Source organism: Gavia stellata, chromosome 4 (genome assembly GCF_030936135.1).
Source record: "Gavia stellata isolate bGavSte3 chromosome 4, bGavSte3.hap2, whole genome shotgun sequence".
In the NCBI taxonomy this organism is placed as follows: Eukaryota; Metazoa; Chordata; class Aves; order Gaviiformes; family Gaviidae; genus Gavia; species Gavia stellata.
The window spans coordinates 2,023,488-2,044,267 of NC_082597.1; the positions used below are offsets into that span (position 1 = coordinate 2,023,488).

The following is a 20,780-nucleotide window of genomic DNA, read 5'->3' on the forward strand; positions in this document are numbered from 1 at the left end:
GGCTCATGGCTCCGGGCCCATGTCCAAAAGCAGATCTCTTCCAAAATCTGATTTGATCTCCACATGACACGGGCTCTGGTACAAAGAGCCACGTATCTGCAAAAGGAGAAGACACCATCTGATTTACAAGACCACAACGCTGCTTTCACCATTGCTACTGTGACGGCTGGTAAATAAACGCAATGCAGGACGACTTCTTAACAGAAGGGAAGAAAAAAAAAAGAAAGCATTAAGGCTTCTTTTTGTTGTTACAAACTTAATTTCAGCATTAAAAATGCTCTCCAGTTTGTCTCTGAGTTAGACTGAAACCAAACCAAAGCAGTTCTTCAGATGCTGCCTCACTTCTTCCCTTATGCTTTGCAGCAGGGAGAAGGGAAACGGAATCTAGGGGAATCCCTCACCTTCAAGTCAGAAAAATTCAACTGGGAGCATTTGATGACTTCCTCCCAGAGCTGATAGCGAAACTTTCCCCATTAAAACAGGCTCCAGGAAAAAGTCCATTTTCTAGGAACAAAGCGTTTCTTTGGGTACTTTCCATTGTCGCATTTCCTCTCCTTCTGGTGGATCAGAGGGATTTCACTGAGGCATGACATGACAAAATAGGCAGGGATATAGTGGCAGTTTGGTCACTGGAGGCATTTTCCTGGTGACAGAGGTAACTGAGGGGTAATGCTCAAAAAAACCCAACCAGCCGCTCTGTCCAATAGTTTATATAGTGCATATTCTTCCATGCAGCGATGCAGGCTATGCTGAGCAGCTCCTCAAGGGCAAGGCAGGGCTGGAGAAAAGGTCTCACACCTCCTTGCAGAGAGCCTGGAGGGTTCCTCTCAGAGCTGGTCTGAAATCCTGTTCCAATATCCACCTGCTTTTGGAGCTGGGCTGCAAGCTCGGCCTTGTCCCGCACCCAGGATGGCTCCGGGGCGCAGCAAGGGCTCTGGGGAGCTGGAGGGCTTCGTTAGAGCTGGATGGGCTCTTCTTGAAGCCCTGGGAAAAAGGTCAGTGGTGTCAGAGAGCCAAAGCGCTGCCGCGTGCAAGCGTGGCAAAGGTAGCCACCTGCATCCCTGCTGCCATTGCTCTGCAGGAGAAAGAGAGGAGATTTGAGAGAAGAAGAAGGCTGGAGGAAGGCTTCTAACCTCAGACACAACCCCCTCACATCCAGGGAAGAGAGCAATGATGTGCCCAAAGCATCTCCTGCCACCTCAATTGCAAGGAATCCCTTATGGGACAGCTTGTTTAACAGCTGCAACAACCAGAATGTCCCTGTGCAGGTCTTTGCTGGTGAAGGACAAGGTTTTCCCCGTCACAGTGCTCATGGCCCCTGCTGACGGCTCGGAGCCATCTGCTAGCTCTTGTTGTGGACATGGAGCTCCACCAGCTTTACTGTGTGCTTGCAGATGCCAGTGCTAAGGGAACTTGGCCTTCACCGCACTTTCTGGGCAAGGATCAACCCCCCGAGTCAGAAGGTGGGGTTGAAGCCACATCTGGAGCCAAAAGTCAGATTGTCACTTCCAGCTGGCTGGCAGGGGCACGGGGTGCTCTGCCAACCCCAGATGGATGCTCGATGGTCTCAGCAGAGGCTCTAAGAGTCAGAAATGGGATCTGACACAACAAAACCCCCAAACCAGCCCCACTTGAGACCAGAATTAATCTCAGAAGAGAGGTCAAGGCTTGAGCGGATCTGTGGGAACTGCACCACCACCCTGAATCACATGGTTGGGAAGGCACCCCCAATTACGAGCCGGTGTTTGTGAGCAGAAGCAAAGGGTTGGGGGAACTGTGGGCATGAGATCCAGTTACAGGACCTTCCCTGCTCTATTCCACTAAAGCTTAGCGCTGAGGTTGTCCCTCCCTGGTGCGATAGCTCAGAACACAGGTCACAGAGCTCCGCCAGCAACCGGAGCAGCTTTTGAAGGCTCCCAATTCAGAAATGTGATCTCAAAGGCCCAGGGAGAGGACATACGTGAGTCAAAGGGAGCTTCTTCACTACCAGCCGGGAGCCGGATTGCAGTGTTTCTGTACAGTGTGGCACAGAACAAGCGACCCCATCCTTCGCAGCCCCACTCATCAGCTCCACCCGAAGGAAATGCTCCTAAGAAACAGGAAAGAAAAACAACACCACTCAGAGGGAGCTAAGATACTGGAACAGGTTGTTTCATGTTTTTTTAACCCCCTGGGAAATGACTTGCAACATGAGTTTTTTTTAAAAAATAAACCAAAAAAACCCAACCCTGGTGACAAAAAAATCAAGCAGAAGCCAGCAGCAGCTCGCAAGGAAGGAAGTGAAGTAACAGCTGGCAACCACTGCATACAGAGAAAAGGGAACCTACACGCTCACACTGAGATAAGTCATCAGGATCTGTGGAAGAAAACACCCAAGTGCAAGGACTGGGGAAAATAAAATTCTGCAACCTTGTGTCTTGCTATTGAAATCATGGTGCAGAACAGCGTGAATTGAGGGAAAAATGTGACCTCAGCTATTCTGATCTATGCCAGCACAAGCCAGGGCACAGTTCAAGCTTGGCATGAATCTTAGGATCAGCATGAATCTTAGGATTAGGGTGAATCTCATGAAAATCCTCTTCTACGCTCTTTTGTCACACACCCCCCTCCAAATGTAATAATCAGAGATGTGTGGATTTTACAGGTAGTGGGTGCCGACTCTTTGGGCACTTTTTTTAAACTGGCAGCTGCCCATTCTTCCTGAGATGTCATCACTTGCAGAGCTGCCTCGAGACTCCAAATCCTAACGAGACAGCAGCGTGTCTGGCAGTGTGCCCTTCCTGGCTGTCTGCTCTGCCTCACATCCCCGCTGATGTGCAAGCAACTGCTGCAGCTCACAGCCAGGGCTGCTCAGCCAGAGATCGCACATGATGATGTCCTGCTTTGGTGCAGCGTGCTACGAAGCACAGGTATCAGGCCCCTAAATTGCCCCGCTTGAGGATTTGTTTACCTTGGGACGATTTCACTTACCCCAGCCAATGCTAAAAGGTGTTCCAGGGACTTTGACATTAGCAAATACTTCTTCGCACGTGTCACTGCAACATAGAGCAGGTTCCATTCATCCTCAGGATAAATGCCTAGGTTGCAGGAAAGATCATCAATAGCTTTAGAGAACAAGAATGAAGAGCTCTGCCATTCTTCTAATGCGTCAGCTAGTACTTCTGGAAGGACACTCAGTGCTTCTCTGGCAGAGCATGAACTTGCAGAGCAGCACAGCTGTGCAGCATCCTCCTGTGTTTGCTGTGACCTTCCTGACACCACCGATAGCTCCCACCTCATTCCGCATTCTCCCTTCCAGGCAAAGGCAGGACTCTACATGCGCGGAGAAGCAGCTCACTGCCCCGCGTTTTCCACCTCCCGGGCACAGACTTGGCACCAGAGGAGTTTCTCAGTCTCTAGATTCACTCTGCAAGCTCCTCTCTGCTCACTGGGAAGAGATCGGCTCTTCCAAAGCATGAACTGTGCCACCTAAGGAAAGCAGTGTCTTTCCCAAGTGTGGAGTTGGTCTTTCTCTGTTGCTAGATGGCTACAAGCTTGACCGCAGGAATATTCCCCTGCCCCTATCTCGCTGGGAAGGAAACTACAGGATCGATAATCACTAGGACAGCCAGTGGCACCTGACAACGCCGAGAAGCGCGGGCTCGCAGGACAAGCGCCGGCAGCACGCTTTGCTTTCCCACTTTCAGATCAGGATGGGTACCACACACAGCCGTTCCCTTACCGATACTGAAGCTAGTTCTTCTCTGGTAATCGCCACCGAGATATGGTACTTTCACAAAGTCATCTGCAATCAGCACCGTATCAAACTCCAGGCCTTTGGCTTGATGGACAGTACCTATTAGGTAATCTGTAACCAGCAGATGTTGGGATCAAGAAGGAAAAAAGATCAGTCATCGCAGCAATAATGGTATTTTTAATTTCACGGGACGCCAAGTCAAATGAAATCATTTCATTCTGCATTCATTTCACTTCTCCCCAAATATAAATCAGAAGCAAAGCACCTCTATGGGGAAGCCAGACTGCTGAAGACAACTTCCTTGCCAAGGAAAATGCCTGGTTGTCAGCAGCCTACGCCCCAGCCCCAATGCCCAAACTTGAATGCTCTTTTATTTGGTGAATTTTTGACTTGATTGCTTTGTCCCCTTCCCAAATTTTAGTCAGCAAGTTGCAGGGCAACTACAACAGGAATCCCAAAAAGCAAGATAAAGCCCTACGGCTTTCCAACTGCAGAAAATACTGTGTCCAAAAGTTTATTTGCCTCTAGCAAAGTCACATTAAGCAATCCTTTGGTGTCAGATTCATTGCCCTGAACTCCACCTGGAGTCGCAGATGTACCCCAAAAGCTGCTGTTCAACTTCCTTTCTCCCTAAAAGACCAACCTGATCCAAATGTAGCTTTTTTGCAGAACGAGGTGGATTCAGCACCAAAGCTGGATTGAAAAAAGACCTGAATTTGATCCTCTATCAAAGACACAGCTTGGCTTTACCTGCCATGGCTGCTTGTGACACATGGCTGCTCTCAATCTTCTGCACCAGCTCAGGGATCCGCTCTTTGTATTTCTCCACTATCGCGATCTTCACTTCCAGGTCTTTGTCATCGATGTGCTCTGCATATTCCCTTAAACCGATGAAGCCCTGAGTTTCTTCCCATTTTTTGATAAAGGAGTCATTTATAACAAGGTTTGCTGAAAACAAAATAGCAGATGACATGAGTTTATTTGACAGACACATATAACGGCATTTTTTAATTCTAACCACAGCAGATGGACTGCTGCTGTGGGATGCACTCCTTGCTCTGTGATGAGTGGTTGTCGCTCAGGATTTTCTCTTTACAGATACAAAACGCTGTCGATGCTGTCATCAGAGCGGGTAGTTTCACAAAGCAGCATCACTCTGAGATACAACGCTGGTGTACTATGAAGGGTACGGAAGTTTACGGAGCTGAGGAGAGAGCAGCTGGCAAACATTCACTGAGCTCACTCATTTCTACACCATATAGAAAGACCTAGAAATTCTGCACAACCTTCATCCCCAGAGATATTTGGAAATTGAAGGGGAAAGACTCTGAGCAGATTGAAAAGACTCTAATGTGACTTCAGAGCGCCTGGAGCAGGGGCTCAGGGCAGAGACAGCCCCAGGACCCTTCCAACCCGCATTATTCTCTCTTTTTACCCAGATGCCAAGGAGTTTTCCTGGTAGCTCACCTTCCAAAGAACCAGTAACACCACCCATAAAATCAATCACTTGTGGCAGTTCAGTAAGTCCTTTGTTTGTCTCTGCGCCCCATATATAACAATATTTGCCTACTGCTGCCAAGAGGTTTTAAATGAATGATTCGTTTCCTAAATGATATCCATCAGTGAAAAGAAAGCATGTCATAGAGGATTCAGTTACACCAGGTTTAAAAACAAAACAGGAAAAGCCTAAGACAAATGAAAAATGAAGTCAAATCAGGAAACATAGGGAAAAAATTCCAATCTATGAGTTTACTGGGCTCTTGCACTCAAGATAAGGCATCGATGCAGAAAGCTGGGGAGGGCTGCATGACACAGGCCCCCCAGTTTTGGCATTTCTGGTATTAACACCAGCCACTCAAGCAGCCGAAATAGCACAGCCCATGACACTACCATTGAGAAGTCAGTTTTCAACAGGTAACTGCTTGAGAAAATACAAAATAGAACACCAAGAAGCATGTTGCTTTCCATCACCGCAGCAAAACCTAAAAAATCCGTGCTGCTGTAGGGAGGATCACACGCAGAGAGAAGGGTGAGAATGTACTCACCTTTTTTCCGTTCATCTGCAGGTTGACTGAGCTTCCAAATGTCATAAATTCTGCTCAGGCCAAAACGGGCAAGCCCCTAAAACAAAAAACAATTTATCATAATTGTCTTATCTTTACTTACAGGAGTAAAGGTGCTGTCTAGAGTTTCTAGATAAGCTAGTAGGGCCCAGTGGTTGTTGGGGTTAAGAGGGAAGGAATAAAGGAAGCGTGCTGAAGATGCAGAGTTGTTTTCCTGAAATCCCTGGAGCCGTAGCACAATGAAAGGCAGCTGAAAAGGCAGTGATCCAGCCCGCTTTATGGACAGACAGACGGACAGCAAGAAGAGAACAGGACACTGATTGGCATTATAACAGAGCTACGGCAGAATTTTATATTCAAAGGCTTTTCAAAGAAAAAAAGAATTCTATAATGTTTTCCCATTCACTAACAAGAACAGTTTGGGGTTTTGGTCATTTTAGCTTTCAATAGCTGCATACTGCTTTGTTGAAATGAACTTTAAAAGTCTGTTGTGCCATAAATGCTGCTGGCCTATGGACTCCACGGTCTTTCACAGGAAAGCCAGCTCCATGCACGACTGCATCCTCTTTCCTGAAGCGATGGGCCACCACAATGATGATAAGCTTGCTAAACTGGTTGTAAATGTTTCCTTTTCAAGGTAAACTGAAACAAAAGGTTTTGCTTTGACAATTTTTACTTTCAGAAAGTATTTTTCCCCCTTTTTTCCAAATCCAGATCGTTTTGTTCCATCAAAAGAAACGTGAGTCTGAACTTAGACTTATTCCAAACTGCAAAGGCAGACAAAGATTTTGGTACTGGGTTGACAGTTCAAACATTCATTCCATTGTAATACGCAGTTTCCCAGTGCAAAAAATAAATTAAAATATCAGCCTAAAATTCAAAAGACCAGGCTCTTCCTCAAACACATTCAGCACTAGGACATCTATTCACGTGCTTCTACGTTTCTGGGTGCAGAACAAGATCTCAAATTAAATCATAGGTATTGATGATTCAGAGTGTGAAGACTAATGATTGCTCTGAGGCTTCTGAAATGTGGAGCCATATTAAAACCTCCCTGAAATTCAAGCACGTGAATTTCTGCAGACATGCACACACACCCACTCGCCTTCTTCAGACACACGGGTGCTTCTTGCAGATGAAAATTCAGTGCAAACCTCAGAACTGTTGCTCCCTCAAGGAGGTAATATTCAGCATTGCTGAAAATCCCAATTTCCCTCACCAACAATGCTGGTGAAACAATTTTCCCTGGCTTTCCTGGGTGCATCAAGACGGGGACCAGACCATCACAAGACTGGGAATTAGGAATGAGCACAGCACAGCCCTCTGTGGCATCTACAAGCCCAAAGGTCACCTTCAGCTTCAACCACTGTCTTCGTCTCTCAAGAGAGCTTGAAAAATGTTTATTCTCTCAGGGCACAGCCTTTCGTTGCTTTTAACACTCAGTCTGCAATTAAAGCTGATTTTTACTTCCCTAATGCAGGAACACTGTGCCACTGCCAGCGGCCAAAGGCAGCCAGCAGCGCTCCATCTAATGCAAATACTTGCAGCGACTTGTTACAGCCGTATAGCACTCTGCCCCTGCCCCAGCCCTACCCACCAGACTGGAGCTGCTGCCGCCTCATTTAAGCCTCCTGAAAAAAGGGACAGATAAGCCTAAAAAGGGAGCCTCGCCTGCACAGGTTTGAGGAACAGCTGCTCCAAATAACCCTTCCCCAGCCATGACAGATTGCTGCTTTCTCCTTGAATATTAGTTTTAAACCTGGATGCTACAGATGACAGCAAATCAGCCACACCTATTTCAAGACACACGTAGGTGTTGCTGCTACAAGTGCTAACGGGCGTGGGGACTTGAGGTTGGGACGTGAAAGATACATTGGCAATTTCCCCTTACCCCAATCATGTGTATTTTAATCGGTTTCTCTCTCCCAGTAAGTTTCACAGCATCCTCGAACACGTTAAAATTGCTTCGTGATAAGACTGTTATCTTCCCCTCCATGCTACCTCTCACATCACCTGCATGAAGAAATTCCCAGTTAGCCAGGGCAGTTAGAAAGCAGGTATCTAAAATCCAAAGATCTTCATAAACCAGGATTAATCCCGAGACACTTTGTTTATTATGCAGTAGCTCTGTGACTTCCAGTCACTGAACAGAGCTGACCGAGCTGAGTGGTGCACCAACATGACTTACCCTTTTGGTTTCCACCCACTAATGTCTTATTCCTGATCTTCTTGCAGACATCCAGAATGGTTGCTCCAACGTAAGCTATTTCAGGACCAAATCTGAAACTCTGCATAGAAAAATCACAGAATCACAGAGGATCACAGAATCACTAAGGTTGGAAAAGACCTGTGAGATAATGAAGTCCAACCATCAACCCAACACCACCATGCCCATTAAACCATGTCCCACAGTGCCACGTCCACACGTTCCTTGAACACCTCCAGTGATGGCGATTCCACCACCTCCCTGGGCAGCCTCTTCCAATGCCCGACAACCCTTTCAGTGAAGAAATTTTTCCTAGTATCCAATCTAAACCTCCCCTGGCGCAACTTGAGACCATTTCCTCTTGTCCTGTCACTTGTCACTTGGGAGAAGAGACCAACACCCACCTCCCCACAACCCCCTTTCAGGCAGTTGCAGAGAGCGATGAGGTCTCCCCTCAGCCTCCTCTTCTCCAGACTGAACAACCCCAGCTCCCTCAGCCGCTCCTCATCAGACTTGTGCTCCAGACCCCTCACCAGCTTCGTCGCCCTTCTCTGGACACGCTCCAGCACCTCAATGCCCTTCTTGGAGTGAGGGGCCCAAAACTGAACACAGGATTCGAGGTGCGGCCTCACCAGCGCCGAGTACAGGGGCACGATCCCCTCCCTGCTCCTGCTGGCCACACCATTTCTGATACAGGCCAGGATGTCGTTGGCCTTCTTGGCCACCTGGGCACACTGCTGGCTCATATTCAGCCGGCTGTCAACCAACACCCCCAGGTCCTTTTCTGCCGGGCAGCTTTCCAGCCACTCGTCCCCAAGCCTGTAGCGTTGCATGGGGTTGTATATATTATTACTACATATGGAACTATACAATTCCCACCAACCTTCTGGACAACGTTTCTCTTAGAAAAAGCACCCAAATGCCCCCAAATTATTCCTAGGAACCCTGGTCACTCTTACACCCAAGGTGATAGGAACTGTGCTGTGAGATGGGACTATCATACAGGGCAAGACATGGTTTCCAGCCTCTTCACCCCAACAGCTGCCACTGCCAAGACTCTTCCCCAGTAAGTTAACGTGACACAGCACGTCTGTCCTGCAGCAGGGCAGGGGCTAGAGATGGTGGGAAAGCAGCCAGGTCCTTCACTTTGCTGGGCTGCTGGAGAGAGGATGGACCGGAGCAGCAGAGCAGGGCTGGAGGTTGCTCCTTATGGTCTCCTAACCTATAGATGTGGGGCCAACAGTCAAAGCACTGTGAGGTCAAAGCCCTAATCAAGTTTCACTAACACTATGATTAAAAAACCACCAGTGCCTGGCTGAGCACAACGCCTCCACCAGCGAAGAGAAGTAGAAGAATCTTGTTACTCAAAAAAACTGCACAAGAGAGGAGATGCAAGGCTGCTCCCAAGGCTGTCACAAGATGTGCCACTGCAAATAAATGCAGTCCCCGTTCCTATGTGCCTGTGCCTGGCTCCTGCCCCTTGGCAAGGCTGGCATGGTGCAAGAGTGAAAAGGCAGCTCGGATGGATGGGTGTTTTGGTGGGTCTTCTGGCTTAGGAGCTGGTTGCATTGCAGCTTGTATCACTGGTTTGAGCTGATTCATTCTGCAAGGATTCCCAAAGAGAGTTCCTCCCTTACATTAGCTGTGAGAATTGTGTAGCCATGTGGCTAATCAGACCAAAAAAATAATCAGGATGAGCTTTCAGTTGGCACAGCAGACGGTTAGGTAACCCAGCCTGGAGACAGAAGCATCACTTGTGCTGAAACAAGGTGGGAGCTCTCTTCCAGGGCAAACTCAGATCAGCTGAAGCTGCTCATGAAAATTATGCCCTTGGCACACCAACAGGGTAGGAGATATCACGGACAAAGGGAGGCTGGTGGGACAGAGGTGGCAATGCCAAAGTTTGTACAGAGCCAGAGAAAAAGATCATGTGTACAGCCAGCAAAGATGTTCTCCTTCATCAGTGTGGTTTTATTTCAAGGAAGTCACTGCCAGAACAAAATTCATCTCCTTGCTTCAAACTCCTTCATCTCTGTGTGTGAGATGTCGTAACTGACTGGCAATATGAGCAAGGAGGATATCTGCCCCTGCCCGCTCAGCTGCAGCTGAGAACTAATGCAGAAAAGAGGGGATCTCCTTGAAATAAGCCATGTACTAAAGTCTCTACCCCAGTACCTATTTTTCAAGCCACATGGCTTCCCTAGTGATGGAATCACTCCACTAAGAGGCACAAAGGAGCTCTGCAGTGCAGAGTGTGAACAGCAAAGCAGCCACTAATCCAGGCAATGCAAACACTCCGCGGTGACAAACTCAAGAAGTCTGGCCTTCTGAAGAAGGATGTGAAACATTTTTCACAGAATCACAAAATCACTAAGGTTGGAAAAGGCCTGTAAGAGCATCAAGTCCAACCATCAACTAACACCACCATGCCCATTAAACCATGTCCTGCAATGCCACATCCACACATTCCTTGAACACCTCCAGTGATGGTGACTCCACCACTTCCCTGAGCAGCTTATTCCAGTGTTCCACCACTGCGATTCTCTGATTTCACTGCATTAGGGATCTGTCCAGGGAAGGACAGCAGCAGACCCTCATCTTACCTGGGTGAGGTAGTAGACATGGGTGTGAGGCGCTGAGTAGAGGGTATTGACAGCCCCTCGGAAGGTATAAATCTGTTGGTGAGGGTCTCCGACGAGGATTCTGCCGCATGTCTGTGACAGCACAATATCCATGATGGCTGCAAGAAAACATCGGAGCATTAAGGGGGAACCTGCTCATAAACCAAGAGTAAACTGTACAATATCTCCCGCCTGTACAGAGGCAAGATCTCTTGCCTGATGACTCATGGCATTTAAGAAGGGGTCAACACAGCTGCAGGAGAGAAATTGGGGAGAAGCAAAGGGAAACGCACAGCTAACCGGGAGCTCTACAAACATCCTCCCACTGGTTTAGTCTGACGGTATTATTCCCTGGGCTGGAGCGGCACAGCATCTTAATCCCACAGGTGTGAGCCCAGCACAAATCCACCACCCATCCCCAGTGACCCGGACATGCCACACATGTGCACAGTGACTCAATGCACACCTCAGCAAGCCCTTCAGTCCACTTCAAACTGCCCAAGGCTCAGTGATGCTGGTAGAGCAACCACTTGTATCGCACACAAAAAAAGAAAGAACAGCCAAACACTCACAAGACTAGGTTTCCAGTGAGTACAGGTGAGAGATGGTCTGATGAAACCTTTGAACTGATTTAGTATCTGATGAAAAGACCAGACTTTCTTCTTCCCCCCTTCTTTTGCTTCTCAGCACACACCTTGGTCCACTTAGATCCCTTTGCAGAACCAATTCAACTTGCTTTGCAACAGAGAGCTACTCCCCATATCCCCGGCAAAGAAAGCCAGCTGCTTTCTGCTACATGACTCGGGAATCCCCGGGATGGTGCAAGGAACAGTCAAAACTTGCACCCAGTGCCGGGATGGGATCTTCTGATAGATGAACCATTTAATGTCTCGCCACTCTTGTAATAAACCATGCCCTCGGCTATGCTGGTATTCTGTTTTTCCCTCTTAGCAGCAAAGCAATAGCAAAAGGGTCTGGATGGCATGTCTGGATGCCCAAAGCACCTGAAAGCAATCCCTTAAGCTGATGCACATATACTCTTGTAGCCTGCTTCCAAGCTGCCTTACTGAATTTGCAAGGATCTGGGACCAAGCAATGGGTCAGTTATAATGTTACAACTGAGGGGCAGAATTTTTTTTAATTGTGCTACTTCTCACACATCCCTGAACACACGAACATCCTCTCTGTAAAGTGCTTCAGAAGGCTGCAGCTCTGCCTCCCGTCCCCGCTCACCTGGAGTGCAGTCCTGTGCTTCATCAACAAAAATGGCATCGTATTCTGAGAGCTGAGGCTTGCTGAGCTGCCAAAGTTTCAAATACCCTGAGAGAAAGAACAAGGCACGCCAGTGAGAGAGTAATTTTCTCATCACAAAACACGATGATCTTTAGAACAAGTCCATTTAAAAAAAAAAAAAAAAAAGGTCTGGCCCTACTTCTTGCTTGGAATTTGCACGACATTTGGAGGGGTTGCAAAAATGTCTAGTGCTCCCAGATGTTGCTCTGTCTCCCTTGGCTGTATGAAGGATGGAAAAAAAATCAAACCAACCTGACTGCACTGGACGAAGGCAGCTACACTGATGATTCCAAAGCTCTTCATGCACAAAGAAAATGACAAGGAAGGAGGTTTCCCCCAGTATGAACCACCTCTGGCACTATCTGCACACATGCTAAGAAGCAAGAGGAAAGGACGTGCCAGCAGCAGCAAAGAACAAACACTCGCTGTTAGCACTCGTCCACCCATTGTCTCACCCGTTATTTCTACGATTTTGCTGCCAATCACACACAGCTGAATAGTTCCACCATTTTCTGAGGCCAAACAGGAAAAATGAACAAACTTCCAGCCTTCAGGCCTGTTTTGAGCTCCCTGGTGAGCTAGTGTCAGGAGAATAGGAATTTTATACTTTTTGATGCTCATTCCTGGTGCACAGCCAGAAGTAAGACGTATGAATCCGTTTAGTTTTCTACTACGGCTCCTTATCTGAAGGCATTTGACATCTGTGCTCTCTTACCATCACAAGTTATCTTGTATTTCTTCTCTACGTCTCCATCCAGCTTCTTCATGTTGTGCCATATCTCTTTCGCCTCTTCCACATTGATCTAGAAAGAGAAAACAGAAGGGCCTGGATAGATCGCTTTGAGCAGAAAAACAGTCCAGGCACAGCACATCTTGAAAGGCTTCTCTGAAGCCTTTCTCCTCCTACTTCTCTTCTGTGTCACCACCAGTTAACTTCTTCGCCTCAACACAGTCTTTTCCAAATGCAGCCCCCTGAAAAGCACATTTCTTTGGCTCAGCTATTAGGACAGTATAATACAATATCCCCTAATTTCGACACATTAACACAGACTTTGTGTTTATTTTGGCTTCTCTGGACAGCTTGCAAGGTGTTTAAAGGTATTCAGTATTTTGAGGCTGTCAATTCATTCCCTGCCAGAAATAACGACTGCAAATTGGGTTTCTGCTAGCTGGACTGTACCTGATCAGATGTGATCAATGCGGAGCAGAAAGGCTGATTTTTTCTCCACAACTCCAGCCCACGTTGTTTGCAATGTCAGTGCTACCCTTTAAGTGTTGCTAAGATGTCTGTACTCTAAATGAGAATTTTGGGGTTTGGCTCTGCGTACCAAAATGACTACAAAAATGTTTATTGTCTTTACATGTAATATCACAGTGCCGTTCAGGCATTGATATAAATACATGCAATCTCTTCTCTCTTCTCCTTGCAGCGAAGAAACATCTGCACTGAGCAGAGACAGTGATAATCTCCTCTCTAGAAACCAGCTGTGCGAACAGGGAGAACAAACAAGCTCCAGTTCCTTTAGATTCGTCACCACAGGAAAAAAATATTTTCACAGTCAGTTCTTACAGCTGAAGCACAAATACCCGTGAACTATGAGACATGTGGGATAACTACAGCCCCTTCTAAACCTTGCAGCCCAAGTCTTGCTTCATCTCAGATACTCACTTTTTTTTCTACTCCACTGACAAGTTTTCTCTCGCCGTGAGTATTTTTGAACCAAATAGGAGTGTGCTCTTCACTGATTTCTTCATCTGAAGAGGCAAAAAAGTTTTCAAGGGTCTGCGAGACTGTTTTCCCTCTTATGAACAGAGATTGTCCCTCACGGTTCCGGATAAGGGAACTCACAGAGTAAACTGACATCTTGGAGAAGTTCAGCTTGCCTTTTTCTTTATAGCTGTGCCACAGGTGACAAAAAATAAGAGAGACATGTTGAAACACACGTGAAAAGCCCAACGGAAAAGCAAGCTCACTTTTGCTTCTGTTGCACACTAACACTTGCAGAAGCTCCGTTTCATACACCCACTTTGACCTAGTAATGGAATATCTTTAAAATCTGCACATATTTATCCTTGTGGAAGCACAAACTTGTTCATTTTATAGATTTTATAGATGAAAAGTCGAGCCAGAGAGATATTCCCATCATTCACCCCTGCAATTACAGACTGTTTTCAGAGCCAGGTAAGAGGATTTCCCTCTTCTTCCAGGTCGTGGCTCATTTTCCCTTCTGTCTGCAGTTTAGATGTGCCAACATAATTGGTGGTGGTGCCAGAAACTGTATCATTAGAACAACTCAGGTTAAGAAAACCCCTCCTCTGCTAAAGAAAAAGAGCATTTAAGTGTAAATGGGAAATGGGAAAAAGCCATTCTCAGTGGCTTTCTATATCCCTGTGAAATGCTCCTTGGCTACAAACACAGGCAGGATGAACAGCACCCAAAACAGCAATGCGGCTATGTCAGCACAGTCTATGCCAGAGCGGGGCAATGAGTCTGCTTCCCCAGGCTCACACGGATGCTAAAATCACTGGCCCATCCAATCTGAAAGAATTCGGAAACCATAAATCACAGTCTGGCTTGAAGCAAGTGAAAGAAATAATTCCCCCCATTATTTTTGCTTCCTCAAGTCCTGGAAGCTTACTTCAAAACCAGACCTTCCTCTCCTGACGTGTCTTTTTCCTGCCCTACCGGCCTTCAATGAAGGAATCTAAAATCCCCACTCACTGTTTGCCGACACTTCCAAATGCTAATGAATGGAAAGTCTTGCACGTCACGTTTCTGGGGAAGACACTTTTCCCCCTCTCTGCAACAGCTTTGTTAAACGTCACGTAAAGGAAATTCAGATCAGCAAACTTCTCCGCATATTTGACCAAGGTTGAGGTCTTTCCTGTACCTGAAGAACAGAAGAAAGTAAACAAAAAGTGTCCAGAGTCAGGTACGAATGAATCCACACACCTCTCATCAGCTTTACCTTCCCCCTCCTGCTGTCCTAACTGCACGGCAGGACTATGTGCAGCTAATGGGAATTTATTCACTGACTCAACTGAAAACAGCAGAAGCTGTGGAGCAAAGTAGCTTTGAAAAATTAGTTTGCAGCCAAAAAGCATTTTAAAAAAATATCTTTTTATCACCCACTACTCTAGAAGTCTGAGCATATGTGAAGGTACTGATTCTCTTGAAAGACAGCTTGGTAAATGAAATTATAAAATTGCTCTTTTGAATTGATTCGTTAGCTCATTTCCTTATGAGATCTCCCACTATTGCTGCTCTCCTTTACTCCAGTTTGCTGCAGGACAGCACTGTCCACACCTCATGGCAAAGTTGCCTTGCTCGTGGAGTACCAATCACAACAGAAACCTGAGACAAGAAGGGCTCTGCACATTTCCTTCTTTGCCCCTTTTCATATCCTCAGTGATGACACAGCATCAGCAACCTTTGTCACCTTGCTGTTCACACTCCTGCCAGAGGACTCGTGGATGTTCAGCAAAGCAGGTCCCAGCACAGGTCTCTGCAGGACTCCAGTGGTTACCACTCTCCATGTGGAAAACTGCCCATCTGCTCATAGTTTTGCTTCCTAGCTTTTAACCAGCTATCCACCCATGAGGACCATCTTTTACTATTTTGCCTGGTACAGATACTGGTCTTGCTGGTAGATTGCTCCCATGTCTCCCTGTTCAACTCCACTGCCACAGCAGCTTTCACACTCAGCTACTGGTTCAGCCATTTCACTCTTGAGTTCCTTTACATCTTCTGGGTGATGCAGTCCAGATCATGAAACGAACAGTACCAACGCATATTTCATCCACAACCTCTCCCATGTGAATGTGAGACCGACCCTCTGGTGGACCCCCTATAGAGAAGGATCCTGAGGCTGGTCCTTTCCAAAACCCTCTACCAGGAACACATTTAGCTTTTCTGCCACCTCATTGTTTGCTCTCAGGCATCCTTTACGCTGCAGTTAGCGAACAGATGCTTTAGCAAGCATCCTCATCCACATGTTTGAAGAAGGATTATGAGTCTTTTACACTTTTTGCCAGCGGTTCCTCAAGCTCTTTTTCTGCCCTGCAGTTGTTGCGGTTACATGCAACCTGTCAAGGCTCATGAATGTTCCCGTTTTTGTCATTTGGACACAGTGACTTTGTACAGACATAAGAAACCACTGTTAGTAGCTTCTGTACTGTGGTGCTTAGCTGTACGTGTCCTTTTGCAAGTCTTTCAGGCAGAGAACATGCATTAGCTCTGAGCCCCCAGGGTGGTGTCTTTAAAGGAAACTCTCTGCAGGTGGAGGGAGATGATTTACTTTTCCTTTTCTTTTTAAATAGGCTCCGTCATTTTTATGCACTTTCCCGTTTCAAAACAGTGCACAAGCGCAGAAGATTTCTTGGCTTGTGTTGCTCCTACAGGGATGCTAAATCTATACAAGTAAGAGCGACTCCGTCTAGTGGCCTGTGGAAAATAACACCATGAAACAGGCTCAGCATGCGGCTAAGCAACACACAGAGAGTTGCTTCTCTCTCCTGGGTTCCTGACAAGTTGCTCTGGGCAGTCATTGACAGTACCCAAACACTTGGTTTTGGTATCGTGTCTGAATATGACATTTACCCAGCTTGCATGGGAGTAACCACCACCATCCTTCCCATTCCTATTTCTCTGCAAAAGCTTGCTCTGATCTTTTGTATTGATTAAAAGTAAGGTTGATCCCCCTGGCATCCACATGGTTCCTTGGACAGAAGAAGCAGGGAGGGAAGGAGAAGAATTAGAGGTTATGCGTTTATTCTTACAACATAATTTTTGACTCTTACCTGCAAATGCCATAATTTTCACTATTTGACCACGCTCAATTTTGTGATTCAAAATCCTTTGTTGTTCATGGGTCAGTTTCACTTCAGGCAAGCTACTAAAACGAGAAAAAAAACAGAGCAAAAGGAATTAAGAAAAATAATCCTCGCACATAAAACAAACAAATCAACTAACAGCGGAAGGAAACCAATGAATGATTTATCCCATCCCACAATCAGGAAGGTGGCACTGGAGCAACTTGGTTATTGTGCAAATGAGAAAAGCAGGGAATAAGAAAAGATTGGAGATAGCAAAAATAAAAATTAAACCTTGGGGAAGGTTACATAGGAAAAGATCTTCTCAAGGGCCTTAAGCCGTGTTTTAAAAATGAATTTGGCACCCCAGCTCCTTAGGCTTATTGAAAATAAACAGCGACTTGGGTTTGGGGTGTTTTGCTGCTTTTGAGAGCACGTACCTTAAATTGCTCTCTGATTTCTCAGCATGTAGGACAGATCAATTATCTCTGCCTCTCAGGGGAGCTGAGAGCTTTGATTAAAGGCATTCAGCGCTTCCGGCTGGAGCGCAATTGTTTTATTCATAAAGGTCTGAAACGTGTAATCAGCCAACGGTTTGAACCATCTCTTTGCACAAGGTCCTCCCCAACAGCATGTGTAAGGGCAGAAAGCCTTGTTTAAGTATCCTTGACATTTCCCAGCTGGCAGTTAGATGACTGCCACCAGGATGCATCTTTTACTGAACAAGCAAAATCTGCTTAGCAAAAGATTTCAAATGGAGGGGCTGAATGAAAGGGCTGGGAAACCAAGAAGCACTGAAACCCAACATCTGTTCACCTTTGGTTTATTTTTTTTGTTCCGACCTCTCTCACTGTTGTACCTCGGATCATCGGTGATTTTACTGATTTATCTTTGCTAGACCTCTGTGATGGATGAAAGCACTACTGTTCCCCTTCTGTAGGTAAGGGCAAGGAGGCTAAATGACTCAACCCAGGACAATTACAGCAGAAGGGGAACCAAGCCTGGACCTCCACAGGCCAGGAATGTGTTTCACTCCTTATTGTCCTTCCTTCCTAGGCAGCAAGCTATCAACTAATTTATAACAGATATATATAAAAATCAGTTAGTATATAACAGTTATCCAACAGGATCTGAAAAACAGGAGACAAATCAATATCCTATGGCTGGTAGCTCGTTTCCTCTGTGCATAGAAAGCAGTGTTCATAAATGAACGGCCACATTATTTGCGCTACAGTAACGTCACCACCAAGCCAGCCCCCATTTTGGCTGACTGCAGCTTGCAGTGTTCTAGAGGAACACGCTGTTAAAAATTAAAGGAGGTGCTCTCCCCTCCTTCAAGAGCTTCTCATCCATAGGTAGAGTGGTGATTTGGGAGGGTATTTTGGGGTGATTTGGGCTCTGTGAAATCTCAGTGGCCATCATACTGGAGTGCAAGTCCAGAACTGTGTTCCACTGATACACAGACCCATCAGTGAATAAAGACTTGTAAATTCAGTCAGTGCTCGGTAATTTAATTTCTACAGATTTAGGGCCTGATTCTGGTTTTCCTCTGAGAACTCAGGGAGAAGATGGCAAGGAGCAGAATAAGGTTTTGTACTAATCCTTATGAATCTCAGAGTCTTCTCAACCAGCCCCTGCCATGAAACGTTTGCTCCCCCTCCAAGGTTCAGCACTCCACCAGGGCCCTGCGTACTTAGGTGCGTTGCTCAGATCACCTAAAATAGCATTACCTGGACCATAAGTCTTGCCGGCAGCGCGAAACCAGTGATTCCTCTTTTACTGTCTGCATAGGTACAGAAGAATTTTCCATCAGATACAAGCAGTAGAAAATATTGTAATGGATCCTGGTAGAAAGGACAAAAGAGAAACTATCATTGAGAAATCATCAATAACAAATTAAACGTCTGCAGCCACCTAAAAGACTGCCAACATCTTGGATACTTCCAACAGAACGATGCACAAAGCCCCAGGCGCTGAGGGAGCTGCAGGAGACAATATTAATATTTTAAAGTGCAAGTACCTTGAAAAGTGACTGCAAAGGCACCACAGGGACAGCTCTGTTTGTGGCCTCTCCCTCACTCCTGCTAGGTTTGTGTTTCAGGGTCTGCCACGCAAACCTGACCTGGGATCAGAATCCACAGGATCCTGTTGCGCTCCTGAACCGCTATCAGCAACAGAATCTGGGGGAGCCAGAGAGAGAATTTGGGCTAGTTTAGGCTTCTAAAGTGAACCAGTTTCATCGACTGTCTTATGACAATACTTCATGGTGCTTTGTTACTGCAAAGAGAGGAGCACAGCGATTCTGCGGCTTTAATTACGCCAGCAACAGCTGGTTTAAAATTCACCTCCTGCGCTGGTTTTGGCTGGGGTAGAGTTAATTTTCTTCACAGCAGCTAGTATAGGGCTGAGTTTTGGATTTGTGCTGGAAACAGTGTTGATAAAGCCGGGATGTTTTGGTTACTGCTGAGCAGTGCTCACACAGAGTCAAGGCCTTTTCTGCTTCTCACACCGCCCCACCAGCGAGTAGGCTGGGGGTGCACAAGAAGTTGGGAGGGGACACAGCCGGGACAGCTGACCCCAACTGACCAAAGGGATATTCCATACCATACGACGTCATGCTCAGCATACAAAGCTGGGGGAAGAAGAAGGAAGGGGGGGACATTCGGAGTGATAGCATTCGTCTTCCCAAGTAACCATTATGCGTGATGGAGCCCTGCTTTCCTGGAGATGGCTGAACACCTGCCTGCCGATGGGAAGTAGTGAATTAATTCCTTATTTTGCTTTGCTTGCATGCGTGGCTTTTGCTTTACCTATTAAACTGTCTTTATCTCAACCCAGGAGTTTTCTCACTTTTATTCTTCCGATTCTCTCCCCCATCCCACTGGGGCAGGGGGGCAGTGAGTGAGTGGCTGTGTGGTGCTTAGTTGCCAGCTGGGGTTAAACCACGACACCTCCATCGTACATCAGGGTTGACACCACTGTGCTTTTTACCTCTTTTAGTGCAGATTTGTTCCTGTGACTGAACAGCTGCCACCCCAGGCCACACTCCAGGACAGACTTTGTGTCTCACATTAGATGACCTACACGCTCAGACTCACTAGTTGCTCTAAGAGCTGCAAACAGGTACCAGACAGTTCCTTGAGAACACGTTTCCTCCTTATGCCCTAAATCACAAACCTCGTGTGGTTTGAAGAGATAATGGCAGAAGAGACACGGTCATTTCTATTTCTTCTAGTCTTGATTGTTCAAGGAGATGGAGGTGGGATGTGGGTGACTTTGACCATGAGCTCTCATCACTTGTGAGCAACATGCTCTGTCTGCCACATCTTCAGCAGGTGTTTACTCAAGTGTATGACTTTTACCAGCAATTATCAATCACTAACAGGCCAAACAAGCATCCTGATTTCCTTGGTTGGTAGCCTGAGCACATGGCTCATGGTTGAGCAAGCAGAGAATGAACTCTTCTCTTGTGTCTAACACAGGCCGAACTATAAATTGCAGAGGGCAGCCTACAGAACCATCTTCTTTCTGGCTATAGATTCCTTTTCCAGTGCAGCTCCTTTCCAGTCTTCTCATAAGAAGAATTTACACGCGTCCTTAATCCTCATCTCATTCTCACTGCAATTCTGAAGCAACCTGTGGGTTCTTACCTGCATAATCAGGCACCTCTGTGAACAAAAGGCGCAGGACGGATCGCTACGCACATGAAATGGGTGCCCCTGGGACTTGTAGTGTGATTTAAGAGGAGTGAAGCGAGTAACTGGTCTCAGGAAGGTAATAACTGCATTAAATTGTTGCAGCTGATGTGTATCTATTTCTAATCAGAAAGTTTCTACAGTTCCTTTAAAACCTGCTTTTGTTTCTGAAAAGAATTATTTTTCTTGAACACTACTTCCCAAAAAACAAGCGGACTATGAAACAGTCTAGGAATTAAAGCAAATCTAAAGGCAACACTCCTGACTGTTCCTGCAAAAAGCTAGGGATGTGCACACTGTTTCTGACAAACTGCACGCACCGAGGAACTGGAGAGCCCTAGCCAACAGGAACAT

The 20,780-nt window shown here is 46.4% G+C and overlaps 1 protein-coding gene across 1 annotated transcript in view; it reads right to left on the minus strand.

Moving 5' to 3' along the window:
* Positions 1-901: 901 nt before the first annotated feature.
* The window catches only part of FBH1 (F-box DNA helicase 1), a 28,173-nt gene continuing 8,294 nt past the window's right edge, over positions 902-20,780 (minus strand). Inside the window, exons 7-21 of the mRNA XM_059816269.1 lie at positions 18,462-18,575; positions 16,720-16,814; positions 14,642-14,810; positions 13,589-13,817; positions 12,635-12,722; positions 11,860-11,946; positions 10,609-10,745; positions 7,988-8,087; positions 7,691-7,812; positions 5,782-5,857; positions 4,487-4,684; positions 3,722-3,847; positions 2,971-3,077; positions 1,961-2,089; positions 902-1,075 (exon numbers count right to left, since the gene is read on the minus strand). Coding sequence (XP_059672252.1) covers positions 956-1,075; positions 1,961-2,089; positions 2,971-3,077; positions 3,722-3,847; positions 4,487-4,684; positions 5,782-5,857; positions 7,691-7,812; positions 7,988-8,087; positions 10,609-10,745; positions 11,860-11,946; positions 12,635-12,722; positions 13,589-13,817; positions 14,642-14,810; positions 16,720-16,814; positions 18,462-18,575 — 1,897 coding nt within the window. The 3' untranslated portion in view covers positions 902-955. The remainder of the gene's footprint in view (positions 1,076-1,960; positions 2,090-2,970; positions 3,078-3,721; positions 3,848-4,486; positions 4,685-5,781; positions 5,858-7,690; positions 7,813-7,987; positions 8,088-10,608; positions 10,746-11,859; positions 11,947-12,634; positions 12,723-13,588; positions 13,818-14,641; positions 14,811-16,719; positions 16,815-18,461; positions 18,576-20,780) is intronic.